Source organism: Typopeltis vanoorti, chromosome 10 (assembly GCF_054136105.1).
Source record: "Typopeltis vanoorti isolate ZY-2024b chromosome 10, IOZ_Tvanoo_1.0, whole genome shotgun sequence".
In the NCBI taxonomy this organism is placed as follows: domain Eukaryota; kingdom Metazoa; phylum Arthropoda; class Arachnida; order Uropygi; family Thelyphonidae; genus Typopeltis; species Typopeltis vanoorti.
The window spans coordinates 10656597-10682686 of NC_143558.1; the positions used below are offsets into that span (position 1 = coordinate 10656597).

General features: G+C 36.2%; 1 protein-coding gene across 1 annotated transcript in view; it reads right to left on the bottom strand.

Annotated features, from left to right (window-relative positions):
* Positions 1-1378: 1378 nt before the first annotated feature.
* Positions 1379-26090, bottom strand: part of pcx (pecanex) — a 621557-nt gene continuing 596845 nt past the window's right edge. The window contains exons 35-38 of the mRNA XM_090398640.1: positions 22623-22701; positions 20071-20345; positions 17845-17960; positions 1379-2584 (exon numbers count right to left, since the gene is read on the bottom strand). Of these exons, the coding sequence (XP_090254766.1) occupies positions 2106-2584; positions 17845-17960; positions 20071-20345; positions 22623-22701 (949 nt within the window). The 3' untranslated portion in view covers positions 1379-2105. The remainder of the gene's footprint in view (positions 2585-17844; positions 17961-20070; positions 20346-22622; positions 22702-26090) is intronic.

Genomic DNA, 26090 nt, shown 5'->3' on the forward strand with positions numbered 1-26090 from the left:
TTAACAAAGGCTAGTGATTGGCAGAAGCCTGTTCGCAGAGACAAGGTACCGGCAGTTTTGCCACAGCAACCGCAGGTCTCTCAACCGGTTACCCCCCCCGTGTATAAGACGACCCCCCAATTTTTGGTATAAAAATTTTAGAAAAAAGTATCGTTTTAAACGGTATATATTTTGTTCTGTTAGCTGCTATCTCATACCAGATAGCCTCAAATGCATGACCACCTTTTCTCCCATTCTACTGAACTTCTATTCCAAGAGGAAGCAAAACCACTTCCCCCTTCCCCCACCCTCATTCTCTCTCTTTTTTCCTTCTTGAAACTTGTGAAAATCTGAGTATTTTCACAAGTTATGAGAATAGTTTTTATAGGCTGAAACCCCCTGCAAACTGCTACTATTGCATATATACTCTATATATGCAGTGGTTTGAATCCCATCTAACAGTATCAGAGGGTTCTTCACAGGCTAAATGGGATTAAAAAAATCCCTTTGCAACTAATGGACATTGTCACTACTGAACTGAACTGAAGAGACTCATATATGATGGATGACACAATTACCTGCAAATCAGGCTAGTTGACAGGAAGGCACTTGCTTTAGATTTATCAATTACTAAGTTTTTGAGGAAGACTGGTATGTAAAGTTATTTAACCAATGTCAAAACATATTTCAGTATGCATAACTGTACTGAAAAATGCAGTTGGACTTCAAAAGAAATGACCTGTCTTTAAATTACTTCTGAGCCTATGTTGTAAATGCTGTTATTATTATAATGCAACACCTCCAAGAAGGTCAAGGAATAAATATGGGAGGGGAACCCTACTCTACTCTGCTATATATGCATATCATTGTCTTCCTCACTACTTAATTCTCTAACTTCACATAATGACATTACTACCATCAAAGCAATCTACCACCCACAACAACCATGAACAACAGTATTTTTTGTTTGCAAATTGAATGTATTCCCATTTCTGATTTCTGTATGTGGAACAATGAAAAACCCAAGTTTCCAAAAATGGAAATTCCATTTCTCCATGAAGTCAAAAGACAGAACCGAAAATAGGGCTAAGCTGCAAAATGCCTTTCAACTTCTAACAATGCAAATGCTGGAATTTTTTTAAAGTATATTTTCAATTGATAATTAATATGATTATGAATACACTCAATATATTTTGCAAGTCTGAAATTTTAAATTTTCTATTTCACTTAAGAAGAAATGTAACATTCAGTTTTCAGAACACAAATCATGTTTATTTGAAATTGACATCATGAGCCAATTTTAAATTGGATTATGATATCATGACCAATTTTGATTAAAAGTTTATTAAAAAGAGAAATAATACTGCATTATTTAGTATACAATTTTTCTTTTAATACAAATATTCTCAAGGTAAAAATTTGTACATTTTCTCACTGTGAAAGTAAAAAAAAAGTTACAAACAAAATACATTCTCTTGCTGCTTTTAAGTCTTAATACCTGAAAACACCTGCCTGTGTGTATGTGTACACACGCACACACACACATACTCTCTCTCTTGCACATATGCATGCACGCAACACACACACACACACACACACACACACACACACACACACACACACACACACACACACACACACACACACACACACACAGGTCAAAGGCCCTCTTTACTAATGTTAGAAAAGTACATTCATAATTCTTGAAGGCCTTTTGCAGTTTAGATTACTATACATTGTTTTCAAGAGGCAGACTTGTCCAAAGCTCATGTTCTATTTGGAAAGGAGAGGAAGAGGATTTTACACAACCTTCATTAGGCTCAATTGACTAGTTCTTTCTTATGATCACCATTAATGAGTTTTTCATGGTCACATTAAATCTTTCTAATAAATCCAAAATGTTTTTTCCAGGAGTGACTGCATTTTAAAACAAAGAATGGAAGCAAACAATACACTTGCTGTACAGAGTTCAGTGCTATGTTTGATTTATAATAAGCTAAAAGTTTTTGCAATATGAGGCACATTAGCTGCAGTCTCTAAGGTGCTTTGTCTGAAATTGTGCTTGTCATGATTTGGTAATATTCACAAACTGAATTTTTTGCTTACTGAAATTAATGAAAACATTTTTACAATGGCAGATGCTGTTGAACAGCAGCACCTGTGACATGAGAGTAATCTCCTTGTCCTTGATGACTAACAAAGGAAGCTGAGTTGGCATCCTCACTGCCACCTAAACTACCATAGTTTCCTGCAAGAGATGCATTTCCACCACTTGTGCTTCCTGAAGAATTTGCACTATTTGCCAAAGCAGCACTACTAAGAGAACTGGTTGCAAGTTCGCTGGAAAATGGACGGAAGGCAGTTAGGTTCACTAGGGTTGAAGAAGTTTGTTTGCCAAGGGAGATTGTGGCAATGGCAACATTACTTGAGCTGGTACGTGTAAAAGAGGCACTATTACGACCCAGACTGCTGACTGTGCTCCCACGCCCAATACTACTGGTAGTACTTGTTCTTCCCGTACTTCTTCCTGCTGCATCACTGTTTCCATCTCCAGAGTGACTGCCTGAGTGTGAACCACTGTGTCCACTGGAATGGCTGCCCCTAGCTAAAGAAAAATTAAAAAATGAACTAAATAAACATCTGAATGTCAGTCCATGAATGGTAAATAATAAAATTATAAATTTTAACAGTACAGTTGCACTGTTAATTTTATCCATTAAATATTCTTATTAGGATTGTAAGTCCTGTTCCCCTATGTAGGATAGGTTACATATACACTCGATTTGGTATATCCTTAAGTGGGCAAGAGAAAGAAGGGAATCCTTAGAGGAGCTAAGTAATCTTTTTTTTTTTTTTTTTTTTTTTTTTTTTTTTTTTTTTGTAGATAGTTTGAATATAGCCTCACCTCATCTTCTTTTTACCCTCTTTTACCTTGCGGTGTCGAGGGTTTATTAATCATTGGACCTCAAACCGATCACAGGATAACGTCGTCAAGCCCTGCGCCCTGGTGTATCCTATGTCCTGTAGTGTTGAGTTCTCAAGGCCAGTTTTCCTGCTTTGTGGGATGAAAAACTCCAGGATAAATTGGGGAAAAAACCCTACTGCCCAAGACCGGCTAACTTGGCTATGGTTGAGGAAGATTCTTCAGCTCCTCATGTCACCAACAGGAATCGAACCTAGGACACTCCTTCCACAGGCATAAGGTTTATAAATCTTTTGCTTATTAAACAAAACTCATTTTTCAGAGTCTGCTCATCAGAGAAAACTGTTATAGCTCTATTTTTGAGGTGCTAATTAACCCTAGTTTTCATGTTGGATGGTAGTGTGAGTCTTTGTGTACATATTGGCCAGTGTGTGTGTGTGCATGTCAATTTATGGCAGACTGAAGGAAGATGTGTGACAAGTATATTCAGAAAACAAAGTGTTATTGTTTTCAATCTCAATGTGAATTGGATGCATCTGTGTTGTTTGTTCAAGTTGCTTAGGAAACCTTAAACACCTTCCTAAGTAATTTGAACAACACACTTCCTTTAATGTGTTACATTATTGGGTTCTGCAATGTAATATCTATCATAACCTAATTTCCAGTTTCTTAGGTCTTTGTATGCTGACCAGAATGGTTTTAAACAAAGCCTTGATTTCTGTTGCATAGTCCAACCTTGTCCAACACTACTTCCACCAGCTTTTTTGAATTTGCAAACATAGCTGGGGAATTCAACATATGGCATGCTTGTGCATTGCTGAAGTATCTGATGCTTTTTCATTGGTAATATAAAAAGGTAGTCGAGATTTGCATGTTAGTCTTTTCTCTACATCTTTAATATTTTCTTCAAATGAATTTCTGCTGAACGTCCCAATTTTAAACCTTGTCTCTTAAGTAGTGAATGAGGTTGTTTTGATGACCTCAGCATTAATGAAGAGACTTTTGTCAATGGAGTGAAGATAACTTTTAAGATGTATTGCTATAACACATTAACAATTTTATCTGATTTTTTTCTAAGGTAAAAAAACTACAACTTTGTAGTGTGCTTTTTTGTATATATGCTAAAACATTTGAGGGTCTTTGTAAAATGTTATTGATAGTTTTAACTGTTTCTTTCAAAGTTACATGGTGGTCAGCATTCATTGTGTAGAATTTATGGAGGAAAGTTAGAGCAATTACTTTACTTAAAACTAAGAAAATAACATTCGATATTTTGACCTCTATATCTAGGTTATCATCAGGAAACATGCGTATGAACAGGACACAAGCTAAATGACATTACTCAAAAGTATACTAACCCTACTGCTTTGTTAATCATTTACACTAGCCTGACCTCTGGTAAGACAAAATAAATAAATAAAATAAAAAAATTACACATAATAAAGATAAATAATATACAGAGGATAAAAATATATAAATAAAATGAAATTTAAAAAAAAAAAAAAAATATATATATATATATATATATATATATTTTTTTTTTTCTTCATGGTGTAACTACATCAGATGCATCTCTACAGTACTGTTATCTTCAAGTTTTCTTGTGTTGGGGTTCTGCCATCATGTTCTGGATGCTATTTAGGTTACAGATGGGTCTTACAGATTCTTGAAATTACTAATCCATCATTTTTGTTGAGATTAGGATGATGACCCCCCCCCCCCCCACAACCAGATAACTTTTATATGGAACACTTTGTACAAAGAGCTCTAGATTCAGCAAGTCTAAAGCCTGAAGTTTGGTTCAGATGTCTTGATGATGTAATTGCCATTTGGTCCCAGAGCAGCCAAACTATTATTATTAGCATCAGACCTCCATGGAGTCCAAAGACTTATCATGAGAGACAAACACTGTTACACACACAGCCCATCAAACTGTGCTTTAAACTCATTCATTGTATCAGCATTCACCACAATGTCAGGCAAAGCAATCCACTGACTAACCTTTTTTAAATAATTATAATTTTAAATTATTAGTAATATTTTTGCCTGAGTATTACAGACATCTTCAGTACAAAGCTGATGGAACAAGAACTGACAATTCCAAAAGGTGCCACCTAAGTAGGTTAGCTAAATTTCCTAACTTATTAAAAAATAATAATAAAATATATAAAAATAAATAATTAAATATAATAATATATATATATACACACACAATTAAAAAAAAAAGTCAGGAAAGATTAGCTGATCTAAAAAGTACTATCTCCCACAAAGGGGATAGACGTAGACCATTGGATCTGTTTAAATTAGGAGAGTGAAGTAAAGTTTCACATGTTTCTTTATAAAGCTGTTCATTGAGAAACAAATTTTTGTGAAGGACTTTTGTCTTGTTCCAATGAACTCTATGTCTAGTGTTGATGGCATACTCTGCAAGTCCAGACTGTTCAGGTTCATGGTATTCAATATAAGACTTGTGTTATTCTAGCAGAATACAAGCAGATCTTCCTGTTAATGCAAGTTAATTCCGGTATTATAATTATTTAAATATGCCTACTCATGGTAATTCCTTATTGAAACCCACTGACTAATTTAAATGTCTCAATCATATCCCCTCTCTTCCTCCTATTCACAAGTCTTTACAAACTGCATTCCATCAATCTTTCCTCATATCCCACATCCCAAAGACCAGTTATGATATTAGTCTTCTCTGGACCCTTTCCAACATATCCTCATCACCATGAAAACCAGGAGAGCAAATCTGTACATAATAATCCATAAGAGGCCTGATCAAGGTCTTATACAAAGGATCCAGAAACAAGTTAATGTCCACTGCATAACTGTCAAAATCCAATGTGACATCTTCACAACTTTTGCAACTCGCCAGCAAAGGTTGGTCGATTGGTAGAGCCTCTGCTACTAATGGCTCACGCAAAAAGTTAAGCAAGTTTGAGCGTGGTTAGTAGTTGGAAGGAGATCAATCATTCGATGCTGTTGGCACACTCTCCCTCGATGAGTCTTTGGAGTCCTTGGAGGTGTCACATAATAATAATAATAATAATAATAATATGATCTCTGAATTTCAAATCCATTCCTAACACCACTCCAATGTATCTTATCTCGTCAACTTCCTCCAGAATTTCCCTTTGCATTCCATTGTTGCCTACCAAATTTCAGAATCTCATTTGGCAACATTGAATTGACAATTCTATACTGCTGCCCACTCATACAATCTATTCAAGTCCTCCTGTAAGCTAACAATGTCTGCTTGATTACTCATCACTCTCCCCAGCTTTGCAGCATCTGCAAACAGTTGTAATATGGTATGGCTGGATATTACCAGTTAAGCCTATCCCAATATCATTAATATACAGATTAAATAACAATGGTTCCAAAACTGAACCTTGCGGCACACCACTAGTTACTTTCCTCTTTCAAGATAGTGGCCATACATACACAACTTGCTGATACCTATCCGATATCCATTCACCTATCCTACTTACTAGCCTATCATCCAATCCCATCTGCTTCAGTTTAGTGACCAACTTGTGATGTGGCAATCTGTCAAATGTCTTTGCAAAATCTACGTATATCACTGTATATGCATATCCCTTGTCCAATACATTAGCTAGGTTATGGACACCAGTGTACTATAACAAAAGGACGAACATTATTTCTGAAGATTCTAACTGAATTCAGATGAATCTGTGGCAATTTGTATAACTGACTATTTCAAGTAGAAAGTGGGTAAACATTTAAAATTTCAAATAGCATGCATAAGGGTTATGTGGTAGCACTCAACATGTTAAAGGCAAAAGGTTGCGCTAAGCGAATTGTGTTTGAAGGAAGTTCTTTTTGTGAAGGAATAAAGTTGAAAACTTGGATGTCTTCTAATGCCTCAAACACATCATCTAGATCAGTGCTTCCCAAACTTATGGATGTCAAGGCCCCCTTTGGAAGAATTAAAAGATTTCACAATCCCCCCCATTGGAAAAAAATCCTAATACAGACATATATTATTATAATAGTTATTGTATTTATATTCGATACAAAACATACACACCAAGCGTATGTCATTCCCACACATCGCTGCACCTGTGTACACTAACAATGAAACATTAATTTAAAGCATGAAAAACTTGGCCGTTTTAAATGAGAGCAAGATTTTGTGTCTGTAAGCTTTTTTTTGTGCTTCTTATTAATATCTTTGAAATGAAACATATGAATAAGCATATATTTATAATATTCATTAAACGCCAAAATAAGCAGGAAGCAAAATTTGTGAACCAACACCAATGTGTGATTTTTTCCATTAAAATATAAAAAAATAACAAAAAAGAAATAATAAAAATGAAATACGTTTCTTTTAAGATAAAAGATATCTACTTAGCCTTAAAACATTTAAAATTTGTTTTCATTATTTCACGGTCCCCCTCAACAAAACTAACTGCCCCCAAGGGGGCCGTGGCCCACAGTTTGGGAAGCGCTGATCTAGATGATTTCAGTGGGGAAAAATTATTGGAAAGCTTGAAAAAAGGACACAGAATTACTGATATTGACAGAGAATTTAGAATCTCACACAGTGTTGTATCCAGGCTCTGGGCAGCATTTCAAACCAATGAAATGTATTCCAGACGTTTTCTAAGATGTCGCCCTTGCTCTAGCATGGAGTATGAAGAGAGATTTTTGGTTATATAACAGCAAAACATAATTGATGCACCACGACAGGTCAACTTGCAAGTCAGTCCATTCAAGCACAGGTACGCAGATATCTAAATAAACTGTGGCAAGATGTCTGCAACAAGTAGGCCTATACAGCCAAAGGCCTGTAGTGCCTTCATCCCTTTATCCATAACTCATCGTAGAGCACATTTTCAGTGGTGTTGTATCCATAAAAATTGGGCAAGACACCATGCTAATTTACTCTTCACAGAGTCATTTTAGTTTTTCCTTTGATTCCAGGTGACACTTGATCTGGCGTGAAAGTGATACTGCTTACCATCGCGAGAATGTTCTTGAAAGGGATAGATACAGTAGTGCTGGGTCATGGTGTGAGTGGCATTATGTTTAATGGATGTACTAAGTTACAAGTGCTGAAAAAAAAAAGGGACTATGGCTGGTGAATGACAGTGCAATGAAGTCCTTCAACATCATGTTCAATTGTTTCATGGTGCTGTAGGTGAAGAATTAATTTTTATGGATGACAATTCCATACCACATCATACATTAGCAGTGGAGGTACTTCTGGAAACCAAGGATATTAATCAAATCGAGTGGACAGCATGTTCCTCAGATCTCAACCCCTAAGGACATGTTTGGGATGCAAAATGGAAACACGTTGCTGCTCGAAATTCACTTCCAGAAGACAAAAAAGGCCTTATCCTTGCTCTGAAGGAAGAGTGGGCCAGTTTAGCTCAGGAACTCCTTGATAACTTGGTGCTAAATATGGTACGACATTGTGAGAACTGCACTGGGCTTCGGGGTGGACATAATTCCATACTGAAATGTCTCTCTCCACATATTTTCTGTAAGCACCATACATCAATTCCTTAACTACATTCTTAGGAAATTTGTAACTTTTGCCATATGGCAATTTAATTTGTATGAAATTTCTAACACATTTTTTAGTGTAATATAATTTATAGTATGTTGGCAATAAATTTATATCCACATTTGGCTGAGATCAAGAAAATCTTTTCATATACAAGTAAAAATGTAGTTTGTCGTTACTTATGTACACTGGTGTCCAAAAGCTAAGTTTTGAAAACACAACTTCCCTTTAACAAATCCATACTGATAAGCACAAAGAATATTGCTGTTATCAATCCACTTTTGTATCCTTTATATCTCACCAACCTTTCCAATATACCTTAACTAGAACTCCAGATATACAGATAAAACTGCTAAAGTGCAATAGTGGCACAACTTTAAAGTTGCCTTTGTGCCAATGACAATGGTCTCCATAATACTGAGGTAATCAAAGCAATCTCATTCACTACTTCAGAGACCAAGTGTGCAAAAAATGTTTTCACCATGCTATCTGTTATGTCAGACAGACAACCTGGGATGTTCAGCAGAGATTTGTACAGAAGAATGTTTATAGATCCTGAGAAAAGGCTAGCACACAAATATGCCTACTTTCCATTGGTAATATAAAATATTACCAATGGAAAGCATCAGATACTTGGGCACTTTACGAGAATGCCATACATTGAATTAAAAGCTATATTCACAAATTTAACAAAAAAAGATGCTAAAATGACACATTATCCAACACAGTGCAACAAAAATCGAAAAGTTATTTTTAAACCAAATATGGCCAGTATACATAAAAGCCTAAGAAGCTGCGAACTAGGTTATGATAGATGTGTCATAGAGCAATTCAGCAATAAGACACAGGTATGAAATCTCAGCACAATGTGTACCATCCATGTATACCAATGACAATTCTGTTATTGTTATGGCACCTGCACCTCCATGAAATCCTAACACATCTTGGGATACCCAAGTTATCAATATCTATTGTACCTCTCCTTGAAACCATTAACAGACAAAAGCACTTACAACTGAGTCATATAATCCATTATATTCATGCCCTTGCTAACCATACTCTTACCCAAATTCCAAGAATGACTTCTTGTTCAGCTCTCATTAAGTGCTGAAACATTTCCCCTGCATCAATCCTAAGAAATCCTTTAACTAACTTAAATGTTTCTATTATATTCCCCCCCCCCCCTCCCCCCACACATTTTCGCCTATAAACCAACTTTTTGCAATCCATAAACCCTCAATCTATCCTCACAGGATGCATTCCACAGACCACTCATCATCGTAGCTTGCTTCTGGATCCTCTCCCACATTTCTTCATCCCAAAGAAAAGCAGGTTCCTAGATCCTGAGTACAGTAATCCAGATGTAAGCATCTTAAGGATTTATAAAGAGGAATAATAACTTCCTAATCTCTGCTTGTTAGTGTTTCTGCAATAACCAAGTAATCCTGTGAGCTACCCTGGCTACTTTAGCAATATGCTCTCTAAACTTCAGCTCTCTATCTACTACTACTCCCAATTCCTAGCTTCATCAATTTCCTGGAGTACAGTTCCCTCAATATGGTGCACAATGCACCTCTTTGTAGCTCACAATGCAAAACTTTACTTTTTTTCACAATGACATCCATTATTGACATCAATGACATCCATATAGTGTCACTTGGGCAAAAGTTTAAGTGACATTTAAATGATCCTGTAAGCTCTCTACATCACCTTGATTAACTATCCCTACCCAACTTTGAATCATCAACAAACAACTGAATATCTCCCTTCAAATTATTTTATATATCATTTATGCACAAATTAAACAGCGGTGGTCCAAACGCAGAGCCCTACAGCACACCACAAGTCACCTGCCTTCTGGATTCTGCTTTGCAATATGCTATTGTCAATCAGCCACCCTTTTATCTATATTACCAGTTTCATATCACCCCTATTACTAATGAATGATGTACCCTTCACAAAACCATGGTGCTCCTCACAAAGCATCATATTCTTATCCATTCATTCCTGAATTATCTTTTGATCAAGTTTTCTAGTACTTTTACCACCACTCCTGAGATACTGATTGGTCTATAATTTGTTACCGCAAATTAAACAGCAGTGATCCAAACACAAAGTCCTATGGCACCCCACAAGTCACCTGCCTTCTGCTCCCCCGTATATTAGTTTTTGGTATCTGTCAATCAGTCGCCCTTTTATCTATATCACCAGTTTCATATCATCCCTAATATTAATGAATAATTTTGATCCTACTTTATGCAAAGGTATTATTTTGCTCTCCTTCCACTCTCTTGTAACTTTGACAGAGCCAAGCCTTAAATTAAATTGCCTAGTAAAAAATGTCACCAGTTCTCCTGCACATTCTCTTAAAGTGCAAGTTGCTATCCAATCCAATTCCACAGATGTATCTGCAAGTAAAGTCTGCAATATCCTAAGTATCTCCAATTCACCAATCTCTGTTCTCATATCAGTCCCTGTCACCTCTTCTTCTTTCACTATGCATTATTCCCGCTTCCTATGCAGGGTCAGCATGTTACTTAGATGCGACTTCTTGTTAGTACCACTCCCAACTGACCTGTCGCCTAGCCTGCCGCTGGGAGGGGATATATTTTTGACTGTAGCAACATATGTTCACGGGGCAGGTTTGCCTGCTTGCAGGATGAAAAAAGGCCAGATAAACTGGCGGAAAAAACCCTACTGCCCATGCTCAAGACCGGCTAACTTGACTATGGCTAAGGAAGATCATCAAGTTCCTCACGTCTTTGATGGGAATCGAACCTGAGACACTTCTTCCCCAGGCATGTGGTTGCAAAGCGCAATGCCACTAGGCTAACCGAGTGGACAGTCCCTGTTACCCCTGCCATAACAATATCTTCACTTGGATCATATACCTTTGCAAAGTTGTCACTCAACAGCTCAACAATTCCATCTGCCTATTTCACCTCTCTTATTACCTGCACTTATTAAAGTCATCCTTCATTTCATTTCACCTGTTCATCTAATTTCTTCTCATAATCTGATTTTGTATCCTTACCATACTCGTCACCTATCTCCTTATATACCTTTTACAACGTTTTCTTTTTTTGCAGTTCATGCTTAGTGATACCTCATTAATCTAACGCCAACCCAATGTACTCTCCTGACCTTGGGTATATGGCATGATATTCCTTCCTCCAGATATCCCTTGACTATACATCATGCACTGTGAACATCCTTCCCTTGCAGATCTTTATCCTGTGTTACTGCTTCTAGCTGCCTCATAAGTGTATCATAATCACCTGCCTTATAGTTTCATTAACTGGAATTTCCATGTTTTGCTACCCCCCCCCCCCCCTTCCAATCCAGACCACATGATCACTTTCCCCAAAGGGAGGTAATGTTGTGACCTTAGTTATGGGCAGTTCTTATGACCCTATAACAAGATCCAATACTTTCATATCCCAAGTCCCCTCTGTCACATTTTGCATGAAGTAAGTGTCTCTCTCAGTAAGTGTATAAATTCCATTTCCTTCCAATCTATGTCTCCAAAGTTGAAGTTCCCCACAATAATTATTCGACTTGCACTCATTGTACTAATCTACTGATGCATGTCTTATTCTTTTCCAGTTACCCTCTGACCTATAGCAGCAACTAGTTTTATATTTTATCTTATTGGCCTATTCAGCATTTTTTGTTCATTCACACACACTCGTCTGAATTCACCCTAACTAATTTAGTTTTACTAACTTTGTGCTTCCACACTCTCAGTAAACAATGCTCTCTCCAGACACCTAACTCCAAATCCATTTAAGTGAAGTCCAACATTATTGTGCAAATCTTCCCATCCATCAAACTCAATTCATAGATCTGCAAACTCTATATCATTCATCCTGCTCATGGATTCATTAGCTATCATCACTCGTCTTCTCAGTTTGCCACTTTCATAGCATGGTGGCAGAGTCACAAACTTCCCCTTCTTGCTGTTATTTTTTTTTTTTTTTGCTTCTTCCAACAACTCTTTCACATCCTCCCTATAAAGGGAAATAAAACTGAATGTGAGAATTAAAGAGGTATTTTCCTACTCAGCATTCCTGGTAGGATTTATGCACGTATACTTAAGAAACAGCTAAGAAAAATCATGGAAGGGAAGCTTGGTGAAGAACAAGCTGGATTTAGGTCAAATAGAGGTTGTCAAAATCAGATTTTCACTTTAGGAAAAATAGTGAGAATATAACAAGGATTTCTATATAAATTTCATAGATTTGAAAAAGGCATATCACAAGGTGCCAAGAGAATAGCTTTTCAGAATGTACAGTTCTAAGATGTAATAGGACATTATATTGAGCAATACACAGTCTCCTCCATTTTAGCTGTAATTCAGCAGTTAGAATTGAAGGAGGTAAGCAAGATGGTCTGATGTTACACCATGTGTGCGACAAGGGTGCACTTTATCTTCATTGTTGTTCATTATCTATATGGATCACATTATGAAGGAAAGTGGTATTAAATCTGATATCAAAATTGGCAGTGTTAATCTTAGTTCTTTACTTTATGCAGATGATGTTATACTTCTGAATAAATCCAGTACAAGTCTGCAAGATTCCCTGACTAAATTGAATAACTGTTGTAACAAATTGGTATGAAAATCAGCAACCAAAAAACAAAGGCAATGAAAATATGTACGAATATTGATAACACAACTGTATCTGAATGGAGTACCTATAGAACAAGTAAAACATTTCAGCTATTTTAGGTACAATATTTAGTGAAGATGTCAAATTAAATATGGAGGTAGACAACAGAATTAGTCAAGCTGGTATGGCAGGAAGTCAGCAGAATAAATTTATATAGAATAAGAAAGAAATTAGTCAAAACAGCTGTGTACAAGACTATGTTTAAACCAGTTTTAACTTATGGATCTGGAAGCTGGATTAGAAATAGAACACTTGAGCAAAGACTGGAGAACACAGATACGACTGAGGGGAGTGAAGAGATGGCATCAATGGTAGTATTGTATTTAAAATGAAGATATTAGGAAAGACCTTGGCATTATTAGCATTCAGGAATGTGCAGCAGAGCTAATCTCAGATAGTATAGTCACTTAAATAGAATGGGAGAGGAAAGATAAGCAAAACAAGTGTTCTTTGCCAGGTTGGCAGAAAAAAGACCCATAGAAAGACCAAGATGTAGGTCGATTGATAGAGTAAAAAATGCCTTAGAAGACAGAAATATAAAAAATGGTATGTTGGAATTTTGACAGATAGCAGATTAATTTAGAGGAAAATTGTTTATCAGGTGTTAATAATGGTGTAACTTTTTCATGTAGTACTATCATAATATCATGTACACTCCTTTCATACCAGAAATTTGATGATGTTTTACATATCATTATTTTTTTTTTTTTTAAATAATAATATTTCATTCCTAATGAAGTACAACACAGGACACAGGAAACTTGTTGAACAAACAATTTTTACTTGCTGTTGTTTTCCTTGTGGTTCATACAAGACACAATACCATGGACACGATGATTATTCATTTTGGGTGTGCAGGTTTAAAATGATTTTTCCACAGAGGCTGCAGATAGCAAACAGAACTAAACCTAATGGTAACACTTTAGGAGGCTTCCAGATTAATTAATGCATAATGCTGCTAACACTATACCTGGCAGAATAGTGCTAGCTATGGCTGTCACTGGAATAAAAGTCTCTGTCTCATGATCTTCTGGATAATCGTTATGTGGGACATGTAGATGGTGGAAGTTAGAGAAATGGGCTGAACAAGCTGCAGTATCTGTAACTACATTTCCCTTAATCCTAGTGTGGCCTGGAATCTAACAGAAGTGTATATGCAAGTATAGCTTCCACAACTGACAAAGAACATATTGGATTTGAGAGACAGCATTTGATGTTTCTCTCGCTCTAAACTTCTTATTATCTATAGGGAACTCTGTGAATCATCTTTTATGCACCTTTGGTAGCAATGTAATCTTATATTATTTTTTTCTTGTATAATGAGACCTGTAGAGTATCTACAACTATAGAATCACATGTACCACAGTAAAAATTAATTTATTATACAGATATTTTATCTTATGTATCATAAGATATAATAAATTTAGTTTAATCCTTTATCCAAGTGTAAGCAAACAAAGTTTTCACCTGAAAATATCTTCAGGACTGAGGTAAGGTGGTGCAACACCAGGCAACTCCAAGCAAAGGTGGACCAAGCTCTCATCACTCCTTGTCAGTATCTCCCATAATGCAAAGCACATCTCCATGCGGACATGTATACTGCTATGCATTAAGGGAAGGGCAACTACCCAGACCGGTTTCGACCTTTATTGAAGTCTTGTCAGTGGGAGGCAGACCCAAACATGGAGATACTAAGGCAGAAGCAATGGGAGAGGTCATATTTACCTATACAAGTTGCCAACACGTGTACCACCTTATTATTGAATCAATCTGGATTTAGAGAAAGATGTTTGGCAACTTGTATAGGTAAAGTATATGACCTCTCCTAACATTAAGATAGCAACTTAATACCCAATTGCATTAAACTAAAGAAGAAATTTACATCAGCTAAAGTGGTCCGTATCTATGCCAGGCTAGAAAAAGCGTTGTTAAGAGAACAAATTCACGAGGCACGAAAGAACTTAGCATCTACCCAAGCCAAAGTGCTACAACTGAAATTTGAGCTATCCAGTTACGTTAATCCGGAAATTTGGAATATTCTAGACAGGATCACAGACGACTTGGCCAAGCACCTATTACTCAAAAACAAAGAACAATTAATAACAGTGTTTCAAGCATTAAAACTACAGGAAAGCACAAGACAATTACGACGCCATAACAAAAGGAGCACCCAATCACCCACAAATGCAGTTAGGAACAACCAACCACCATCGGACCACTGTCTGGTTATCAAGCAATCGGATTACAACCTCACACAAGGTGAACTCTCGCTACTGGAGAAAGGTTTAAATTACGCCATTGGTCCAAGGTCAGTAAATAAACTAGATATAATATATCATATCGAGAGAGGTTTAAGATCCCTCCCCGCCAATTTAGCTGGCAAAATACAGATGGAAACTGCCTGGTTACTAAATTCAACCAAAAAATTAAGCAGCAACCTAAACAAAGCGGATAAACTGGCCTTCAAATCCCTAAAAAATAACCGTGACATTATTATCACAAAAGCAGATAAAGGAACACCACTGTTGTTTTAAAGTGGACAATCTACACTGAAAAAATGAACCATTTGGTATCGGACCACAACACGTACCAAATGGTAAATTACAGCCCCACATAACATAACAAAAAGAAAACTACTGAACTACTTAAATCAGTTAACATGTGGCCGGAAGAAACAATTAAAAAAATTAATACCGCAGTATGCCCACCTGCTAAGAATTTATGGCCTGCCAAAAGTACACAAAACAGACACGCCATTCTGTCCAATTGTGGAAGGAATTGACAGTCCGAATTACTACTTAGCCAAAAAATTAGCGACCACACTCAAGGAATTGGTTGGTCATTCCCCTTCCTACATAAAAAATACACAACAATTCATAAACAAAATTAAAAATATTACACTAAATGACCAAGATCTATTAGTCAGCTTTGACATAACTTCCCTTATCACCAATGTCCCAATCAATGATACTATCCTACTCTTACAGAACATATTTCCACATGACATCACGGCTCTCTTTGCCCATGTACTCCGCTCCGGATATTTCGTGTGGCAAAACAATTTTTACCTTCAAAAAGAGAGTACAGCCACCTGGCTCACCACTCTCCCCCCTAATAGCGAACTTTTATATGGAAGATTTTGAGCAACGGGCTCTAGAATCAGCGTGCCTAAAGCCCAAAATTTGGCTCGGATATGTCAACGATATTTTTGCCATTTAGCCCCACGGCCGCCAAGCACCAGATATATTCGTTAGCCACCTGAACAAACAACACAAACGCATCCAATTCACCACTGAAATTGAAAAAAACAACTCTCTTCTGTTCCTAGACACACTGGTCACACGTCTTCTTTCAGGCTGTCTCTCCTCAGTTTACCGCAAACCTACACACACACACAGGCCAGTACATACACAAAACTTCTTATCAACACCCAACACAAACCGCAAAACCTACACACACACACAGGCCAGTATATACACAAAACTTCTTATCACAACCCAACACAAAAAGTAGGGGTCATAAGCACCCTTAAACACAGTGCTCAAACCATTTGTTCAAATGAACAAGCTCTTAACCATGAATATGAGACCATCAAACATACCTTTATAAAAAATGGACACAGTATAAAAACCATTCACAAGATCCTCCACAAAGATACCACTAATAACAAAAAAGATTACAAGAATGCTATTGCTATACCATATGTTAGAGGCATTTCAAAAAAAAAAAAAATAGACAGAACACTACACAAATACAACATCAAAACCACCTTTAAATCCCTGATAAAATTAAGACACCTACTCAGTTCTTCCAAGGATCCCCTGCCACACTTAGCCCACTCAGGTATTTACAAAATAGATTGCACATGTAACATACCATACATAGGGGAAACAGGGTGAACCATCCCAATCAGAAAGGATGAACACAAATGTCACATAAAATACCTCCGTTTTGGAAAAACCAGCCTTTCTGACCACGCACTCCAAACATGCCGCAGAATTGACTGGAAAGGTATCAAGTCCCTACACCGCACCAAAACCTGGTTCGAGCGGAAATTCAAGGAAGCATGTGAAATGCTCAAACATGATCCGAATTTGGATAAAAATGATGGTTTAACAATTCCAAGAATGTGGAGGACCCATCTACAACCTTCATAGCAACCACGAAGAAAAATCTCAATACAAGAAGACTTGGTGAAGTGTTCCCCCCCTCCTGAACATTCAATAGCAACCTGTACTGTACAAATCCAGAAGATAATCGCAATATAACAATATAAACTGTATAATTCCAGAAGAATCCTAGTACGTGAGGACTTTAGCAGAGTTTATTGTAGTTTTTATTTTATTTTATTTATTTATTTTTTTTAATTTTTAAATTTTTATTTATTTTTTTTTATCACTAGAGGGCAGGCTAAGAAAAACGATTAGTTAACAACGTAGATGTAATTACTTGTATAGAGTGCAACAGCATGTAGCTTGTTCTTATACACATTTATTCTTCTGAAGATGACCTCAATACAGGGGTCAAAACGTAAAGTTATTATTTTATTATTAATCAGTAAAATAATCTTTTCAACACGTGTGTTTTGTGTCCCTAAATTCATAAATATGAAAAATAAAAACATGTAATGGTTAGTCATATCTAGAAAAAAAAAATCAACTGCTCAGCAAGCCATACAAACACGAACACAAATTAATAATATTTCACATTTCAATATCACTAACCTCTTGGTGCACTGTCTATAACTGCACCATGGCAAGGAGCATTATGGTCAAAACTACAGTCATCCTGTCTTCCCGTTCCTCCACTGGAACATCCTTCGCCACATCTAGTTCGTAGCCTTAAATGGAAAGAACTTAAAATAGAACTTCTAATAGAACTAATATTAATTAAAATATAATTTTAAAAAATGTATGTAAGGAAGGACATAATTAAAACGGATCTACATCAAAGCCTCTGTAAAATTTCAATTCCATGTCCAATCACCCACTAAGAACTTGATTGTGAGCAGAGAGATAGTTAATAGGAATGTGGGAGTCTGGAATCACTTAAAGACAGGATTCAATGTGAATCCTGTCTGATACTCATAATCCACAAAGCAAATGAAAACTACTAGAATCTCCATTAACAAGTCCTTGAATAGTTAACCTTAGATTAAACATGCCAACTGAGGTTAGAGTATTGGTTAATCGGCCAGCAAATCACCAATGGGACTATATAGTTAAAACATCACTTTATCTAATTATTAGTTCTTAAACACCAATGATCATGATTTTGGAGCCAAAGGACTGCCTTGCTAAGCAAAAATTCTACTGCCAAAACCAGAATAAATTTTGAAAGGTTACAATTTCAATGCTCTCTATGTTAAATACTTTCTAGAACAAAGTACAAAATAAATACAATTATTATCAATCTGTACGACTGATATGGAAGAGATCATATGGAGTGGTAGGGTGTGCAGAGCCCTAAAACATCTGCTTAATATACATGAGGATTGAACAAGGTCCTTAATGTGGGACTATCACCGAATGCCTCTAAGTCAGACTCCTATCTAGCCACTGCAATGATACCATTTGTGCCTTGTGCATTGAAAGGCAGAGCTAACTGGAGTTTCTTTCATATTGTTATGGAGTAATCATTCTGGAGATGAGGTCACTAGAAAGGAAGCTCAAGGCAGCTGTTGAAACTATGCAGCTGCTGCTTCCTACTGCACTATTCAGGTGTGATGCAGATGATGCATCACACCTGATCGTCCAAACCGTCCACAGACAACCTAAGTACTGGTCTGAGTGTTGTGCTTAGAAGAACAGCCATACTTTGATCTTTTGAGACACATCTTCTGACTGAAATGTTGTGTGTGCGATACAAAGCTTAATTGATGGAAGGAAAAGAGGGGACATGATAGAAACTTCTAAGATATTAAAGAGGTTTTATAAAATTGATGCAAAGAAAAATTTTCAATATATGACAAATAGAGAACCTTTATTTGTCACGGATGACAGATAGGGTCATCTGTGGAAGTTATGCAACAGTGGTGTTAGTAAGGGGGTGCAAATATTTCGTGTGGAGAGTGGAGAACAAGTGGAATGGATTGCCAGAATTAGTTGTGACTGCCCTGACAGTGAATGAGTTTAAGGAAAGGTATGATAGGTTTTGTGTATATAAACATTAGTTTGGGTCTCCCATGATAATTCTATGAGATGCTGTAAATAATAATAATAATCTGTGAAGTCTTGAACTTCACCCTATCACTGGAAGCATAACACCTCACCAATGGAGTAGAGTAAATGAGAAAATTAAGGGATTAAAAGTTAGTGCAACAATTAGCACCTTTAAAAATCTTTATTGATTTGCCTAGTTGTCAATATTATTGACAGTTTTTAAAGGTGCTAATATAATATAATATAAAATAATAAGATTATTTTATATTATAATATCCCTACCCTACTACATATTAGGCCTTACTGGCCTGTTAAAGAGTTGACTTGAGCTCATCTAAGTCGTACCCGTTCCGAGGATAAGGTGACTAGCCCTATGCCTCCGGTATATCCAATGGCTGTATCTCATGTGTTCACAGAGCTGGTTTGCCTGCTTGCGGGATGAAAAACCCAAGATAAACTGAGGAGAAAAACCCTGCTGTCCACGCCCAAGACCGGCTAACTTGGCTATGTCTGAGAAAGATCCTTAAGCTCGTCACGTCGGTGACGGGAATCAAACCAAGGACACACCCTTTCCCAGGCATATGGTTGCAAAGCGCACTAGGTTAACTGTGTGGACATAATTATAATATATTATAAATTATTATTAATATTAATATAATAAGATCTTCAAAGTTTAAAGAGTCTAAGAAAATATATGTTACTAATAAAAGAGTGCAAAAGAAATACTACCACTTGAATAGTAATCTAAAAACAAATTTTTTAGAGTTTTATTATGGCTAATTTTCTTACCTCCTCCACAAATCTATTACAACTTTCTTGAAGGCTGATATACTTAATGATCCACCTATAATACTGCAAATCTGATCATTGGTTTCTGCATATGATGTTGTCAAAGGAGATACATAAATTGGATAACCAATTGGTTGATCACAAGAAGAATTTATAATGTTCCTTAAGGCTTGTTTGGCATTTTGAATGCTGCCACGTTCTGGATTTCGGTTCCTCAGGTAGACTAATTCTTGCTGTTGTCCTGCCCAAAGTCCTCGAACACATTCCCGATTTATCTGAAGCATAGAATAAAAACAATACATGTAATTTATTTATTTATTTCATCATTTTAAGATCTGTCAAATAACATTCATAACAGCAAAAAACTATGGGTTGTATCCAAAACATGGTTTGCAAGGCCAGTTTTGGATACAACGCACAGGATTGCCTAGAGAAAAACTACCATGCTCCCAACAGTAAATTCAAAAAATAAAAAACTGTTTTTAGAATCTGCAGCAGCACTCAGAAATCAACCGAATTTAAATAAATATGGTTGCATAAAACTTCCCAAAATTTGGGAACATTAATTATCAGAGGTCCCACTTTACATCCTAGACAATCTACAAACACCCATAGAGGGCGCACCACCTAGATAGGACTTGAGTCACCCACGTGTTTCACTTAGTATTGTTGTATTTGAGTGTGTGTGTGTGTGTGTGTGTTACAAGAGTTATTTGTAATCCCTGAAGATGTCTTAGTGATGACTGAGATGAAATATTGGAAGCATTAAAATTAGTTTTTACTCCTTTCCTAGTGCTGTAAATATTCCATTAAATCTCTAACAGGATGTCCTCCCAGCACTTGCCTCAACACATGGACACTTGATATTGCCTGCATTCAAGATTATCCTTGTATTTAGTATTGAATATTATATTATAGTCACTCTTTTTCTCTGATCAGCTGAATATAACATCTTGCATTTATTGCTTAGGAAGATCTCACCTGTTTTTGTCTTTTTTTGTTTTGGTAATAACTATTCTGTTGATTTAGTACTTATCTAATTCTTCTGGTAGTTCTATTTCTTTTCCATTGATGCTTCTTATGTTGATTGCACCAATCTTCAGCTCTGTCACTGTTGAGCTGAAATTTGTTCCGGTAGTTGACTTTTTCGTGTTTGTCCTGGTTTCTTGACAAAAACAATAGGAGTCTTGTTTAACCAGGTGACTCCCCAGCTGGCATGAAATTCTGTTGGCTAAATTCTGGATTGCCAGCCCATTCTTGTTCATTCAGTATCCAGGTAGATATCTAATAAGATGTACACCAAGAAGGTGAGGATTGGACTCAGAAGCCTTAGTCGGTTCTCTATATTCCTTAAAAGGCTACATGGAGGTCTCCTTCCACTTGTCCAGATTTGACCCATAAGCATCTCCATGCAGGATACAAAGATTTTAATAAGACTTTTCAAAAGAAAGTGAGTTAGCCTGCTGCATAATGGAGGTGGCAGGGTTTCTCTCTATGGGATTCTCAAAGATTTTGGTTGCAAAACAAGCAAACAGGCCAGAGAACAAATACAATCAACAGACATAACACACTTTTCTTATCGGCTTATTTGCTTCAACACAATTTGATGATATGATGAACATATGATAATATGTTCATCATCATTTCCTATACTATTTAGAACTATTTCAAAAATATAATTCTAGATGTAACTTTTTTTTTTTTTTTTTTTTTGTTTAATATCAATCCCATATGGGCAGTTGTAAAACTTATAGCACACTCTACTGCTATGTGTGGGCTAAAATGACTGCCTGTGCTGTTATGCGCTTACCCAACTAAGTCAAGCAATACTCGAGGAAAGCAGCTAGTTTTCAGTCCATGATCAATATAACTACATCAAAAATATCCCTTAGTTCCTTTATGAAGTAATTTTAATATTCACAGGAATATGAGAGATGATTTAATTCTGTAATGGAAAAAATATGAATGTATAATAATGATAATAATAATAAAGCAATGTCTTAACCTTCGCTTATATTTCACTAGCAATTTTAAGTTGGATTGTCAGAACAAAACTTGCAGAAACAGAAATCAATACAAAATTGGCTCAAGAATGCAGATAATGTAATGAGCATATCTGGAAGACAGGAGGTTCAAGTTGTCTAAGCTATCTCAATGAGGGTATAATGATGCAAATCTCAGGTCACTCTAAAAGTATGTATAAAAGGTTGTGTTGATGGTATTACTGTGTGCAGATACATTCCAATACATACATTTAAAATATGGCTAATAATAATAATCTACTCAATCACTCACTACTGCAATATGAAGGAACTCTCATGATCTGACCTGATCATAAAACATCTCAATATTCAAAGAGAAAGGAAAATACAGTTGAAGGTGGAAGAGGAATAGTTCACTCAGAGAGCAGAATAAAATCCTGTATATTTTTTTTTTCCTGACATAAAGATCAATTCTAAAATATTTCTAAGTCACATGGAAAACTGCAATGCGATAACACATAACACTTCTAATATAAAATATTATAGATTAATACATAAAAGAAAGTTTACCTTGATTATTCGGAAACTCAAGAATCGTTTATTGAGCATAATAATTTTGTATTCATCTGAGCCATCATCAAAGACATGCCTGAAGAAAGAAAAGGAGTTAATTTGGTTTTGAATCATATATATATATATATATATATATATATATATATATATATATATATATATATATATATAAAGATTTAATGACTATTACCGAGAGAAAAGATGACAAGATATATTTAAAAAAGATACTACTAGTTTACTAGTTTCGTTACATGAACATCCTCAGGTATCACAATCAAAGAAGTATATAAAAAATTACAGAGACTTAAAATTGTACTAACAGAATAAGTATAAAAAACAGTAGCGTGTTTGAAAAAAATGCAAGTATGAGTTCCAAACAAACGAATACTACGCGCTGTCGCGAGTACTGAACAGAAGCAACGTGTGCATCAGAGAGATTGTAACTCAGGCTGTTGTTGATATGAGAGGAATCTAGAGAAATTTCCCTAGATTCAACAATCTTTCTTTCGAGTTCATCGTAGCACACATGGATGTTAGCAGTTTGAGTCCAGTTTACAATGTGCTGGTGGCCTTCGTCTGAGTTAGCTGAAAAGAGAACGTGGCTAGAGAGGGTGCTAGCTCTAGTCCTGTTATAGGAGATATCTCTACGGTGTTCATCCAAACGTAGAAGGATGGATTTAGCAGTCTGTCCATAGTATGGCTTTCTGCAATCACACAAAATCTTGTACACTCCTGGAAACTGAGTAGGAAGATGTTTCTGTTTATGTTTGCTAAGTAATGAACGAAGTTTTGGAAGCATAGTGAAGCACGTTTTGAAGTTGAATTTCTTGAGAATCTTGGCCAGTTTTGGTGAAAGAGAGCTGATGTAAGGCAAGGAGATGAAGGCTCTTGGGGAAGAGGGATCTTCAGAAGTAGTTGAGTGCCTGGGGGAAAGAAATTTGTCAGTTTTCTTTGGAGAGAAACCATTGTTAATAAACGTTTTTTTAAGAAAACGGAGTTCATTTTCAATTTCTGTTTCTTCTGTAAGTAATGATTTGGCTCGGTGGGCTAAAGTGGAAATAATACCACATTTTCGTGGGGAATAGTGATGGGAGGAAGCATGAAGGTATCTGTCAGTATGAGTAGGCTTTCTAAAAATCGAGATTTTAATGCTCTCAGCACATCTGGTAAGTTTGAGGTCTAAAAAGGGAAGGCAGTCATCTGATTCCAGTTCGAAGGTGAAAGAGATTTTTTCATGGCACTTGTTTAGGTGGTCTAAAAATAAATAGAGGTTATTGACACCGTCTTCCCAGATGAGGAAAATATCATCAATATAGCGGTACCAGACTTTTGGTTTAAAGTGAAAGGAGTTAATAGCTTTTTCTTCAAAATCGTTGAGAAATATATCCGCAAGAATCGGAGAGAGTGGGCTGCCCATAGCCAGACCTGAGTTTTGTAAGTAGATCTTGTTATCATATTTGAAGTATCCTGACTTTATGCAATGGGAGAGAAGAGCAAAGAGTTTTTTTGATAATTTGTTCTTGAGGAGATTGAGGACTTCTTGAGCAGGTACATTTGTAAAGAGAGAAACAATATCAAAACTGGCCATTAAATCTGTTTTTTTTTAAGTTTGATGTCCTTGATTTTAGAAACAAAATCTGCAGAGTTTTTAATATGTGAAGAGGAAATTCCAGAAAGATTTCTTAGAAAACTAGCTAGAAATTTGGAGAGATTATAAGTGGGAGAGTGTATGCCCTCAACTATAGGTCTGAGTGGGCAGTTATTTTTGTGAATCTTGGGGAGACCATACAGTCGAGGTATCAAGGGATGAAGTGACCTAAGAGAAAGCCGAATGTTTCTTTGTAACTCTAACATCCATTTGTGCTACGATGAACTCGAAAGAAAGATTGTTGAATCTAAGGAAATTTCTCTGGATTCCTCTCATATCAACAACAGCCTGAGTTACAATCTCTCTGATGCACACGTTGCTTCTGTTCAGTACTGGCGCACTCGCGACAGCGCGTAGTATTCGTTTGTTTGGAACTCATACTTGCATTTTTTTCAAACACGCTACTGTTTTTTATACTTGTTCTGTTAGTACAATTTTAAGTCTCTGTAATTTTTTATATACTTCTTTGATTGTGATACCTGAGGATGTTCAGGTAACGAAACTAGTAAACTAGTAGTATCTTTTTTAAATATATATATATATATTTTTTTTTGAGAACCCTATACAGGAAGATGATTTAAAGAATACCCTTTAACTACCGAATCAACCTTGATGTGTTTACCCACCAATAATAATTGGTGTAATTATAATTACATGGATGCGAAGTGTCACTGAAGTTAATATAACATTTGGTGGATTTTTTTTTTTTTTTTCATGCTATAGAAATAACATAAATATGAAGTTTATGTTTTTGATATATTTTACCCATGCAGCCAATTGGATGGTTAATTTAAGTCTCAGCTCTGGTAACGTTCCAAGAGAGTGGAAGGAGGCAAAAACAATTCCTTTGTTTATATAAAGGGGACTTTAACTGATTGACAGTTAAAGACGATTGACATTTACTGATTGAGTTCATATCAATCTCTTGAACAAACTGGAATGGATATGAAATTGGCAATATGGATACAAGGGCAGGCTATTGGATAGATATCAAAAAAGCAGTATACGAAGAAGAAGAATACAGGAGAAAAGAAAACAAGTGACTAGCAGTGTGCTGCAGGTGTGCAAGTGTGCTTCGACCACTAATGTTTATTTTGTACATAAATGATATAGGAAATTATTTGAAAGGAAGCAAATTAGAGACCAATTAGTATATCAGGAGTGGTGGTAAAAGTACCAGAAGTTGGTTAAAAACAAAATTCATGAATGGGTGGATAAGCATATGACTGTGCTGTCTATGGTAGGGGGGGGGGAGCATGGCTTGATAATTTACTTACTTTTGGTAATAGAGCTATAGCTGAGTTGGAAGAAAGAAATGGCTACATGATACTACTGAATTCTGTGAAGGCATTTTACAGGATACTACATGGAAATCAGTTATACAAGGAGGAAAGGCAGAACAAGAGGTAATTTCATATCATTCTCTGGAACAAACTGGAATGGATATGAAATTGGCAATATGGATACAAGGGCAGCTATTGGATAGATATCAAAAAAGCAGTATATGAAGAAGAAGAATACAGGAGAAAAGAAAACAAGTGACTAGCAGTGTGCTGCAAGACTGTGTGCTTCGACCACTAATGTTTATTTTGTACATAAATGATATAGGAAATTATTTGAAAGGAAGCAAATTAGAGACCAATTAGTATATCAGGAGTGGTGTAAAAGTACCAGAAGTTGGTTAAAAACAAAATTCATGAATGGGTGGATAAGCATATGACTGTACTGTCTATGGTGGAGGGGGGGGGAGGAGCATGGCTTGATAATTTACTTACTTTTGGTAATAGAGCTATAGCTGAGTTGGAAGAAAGAAATGG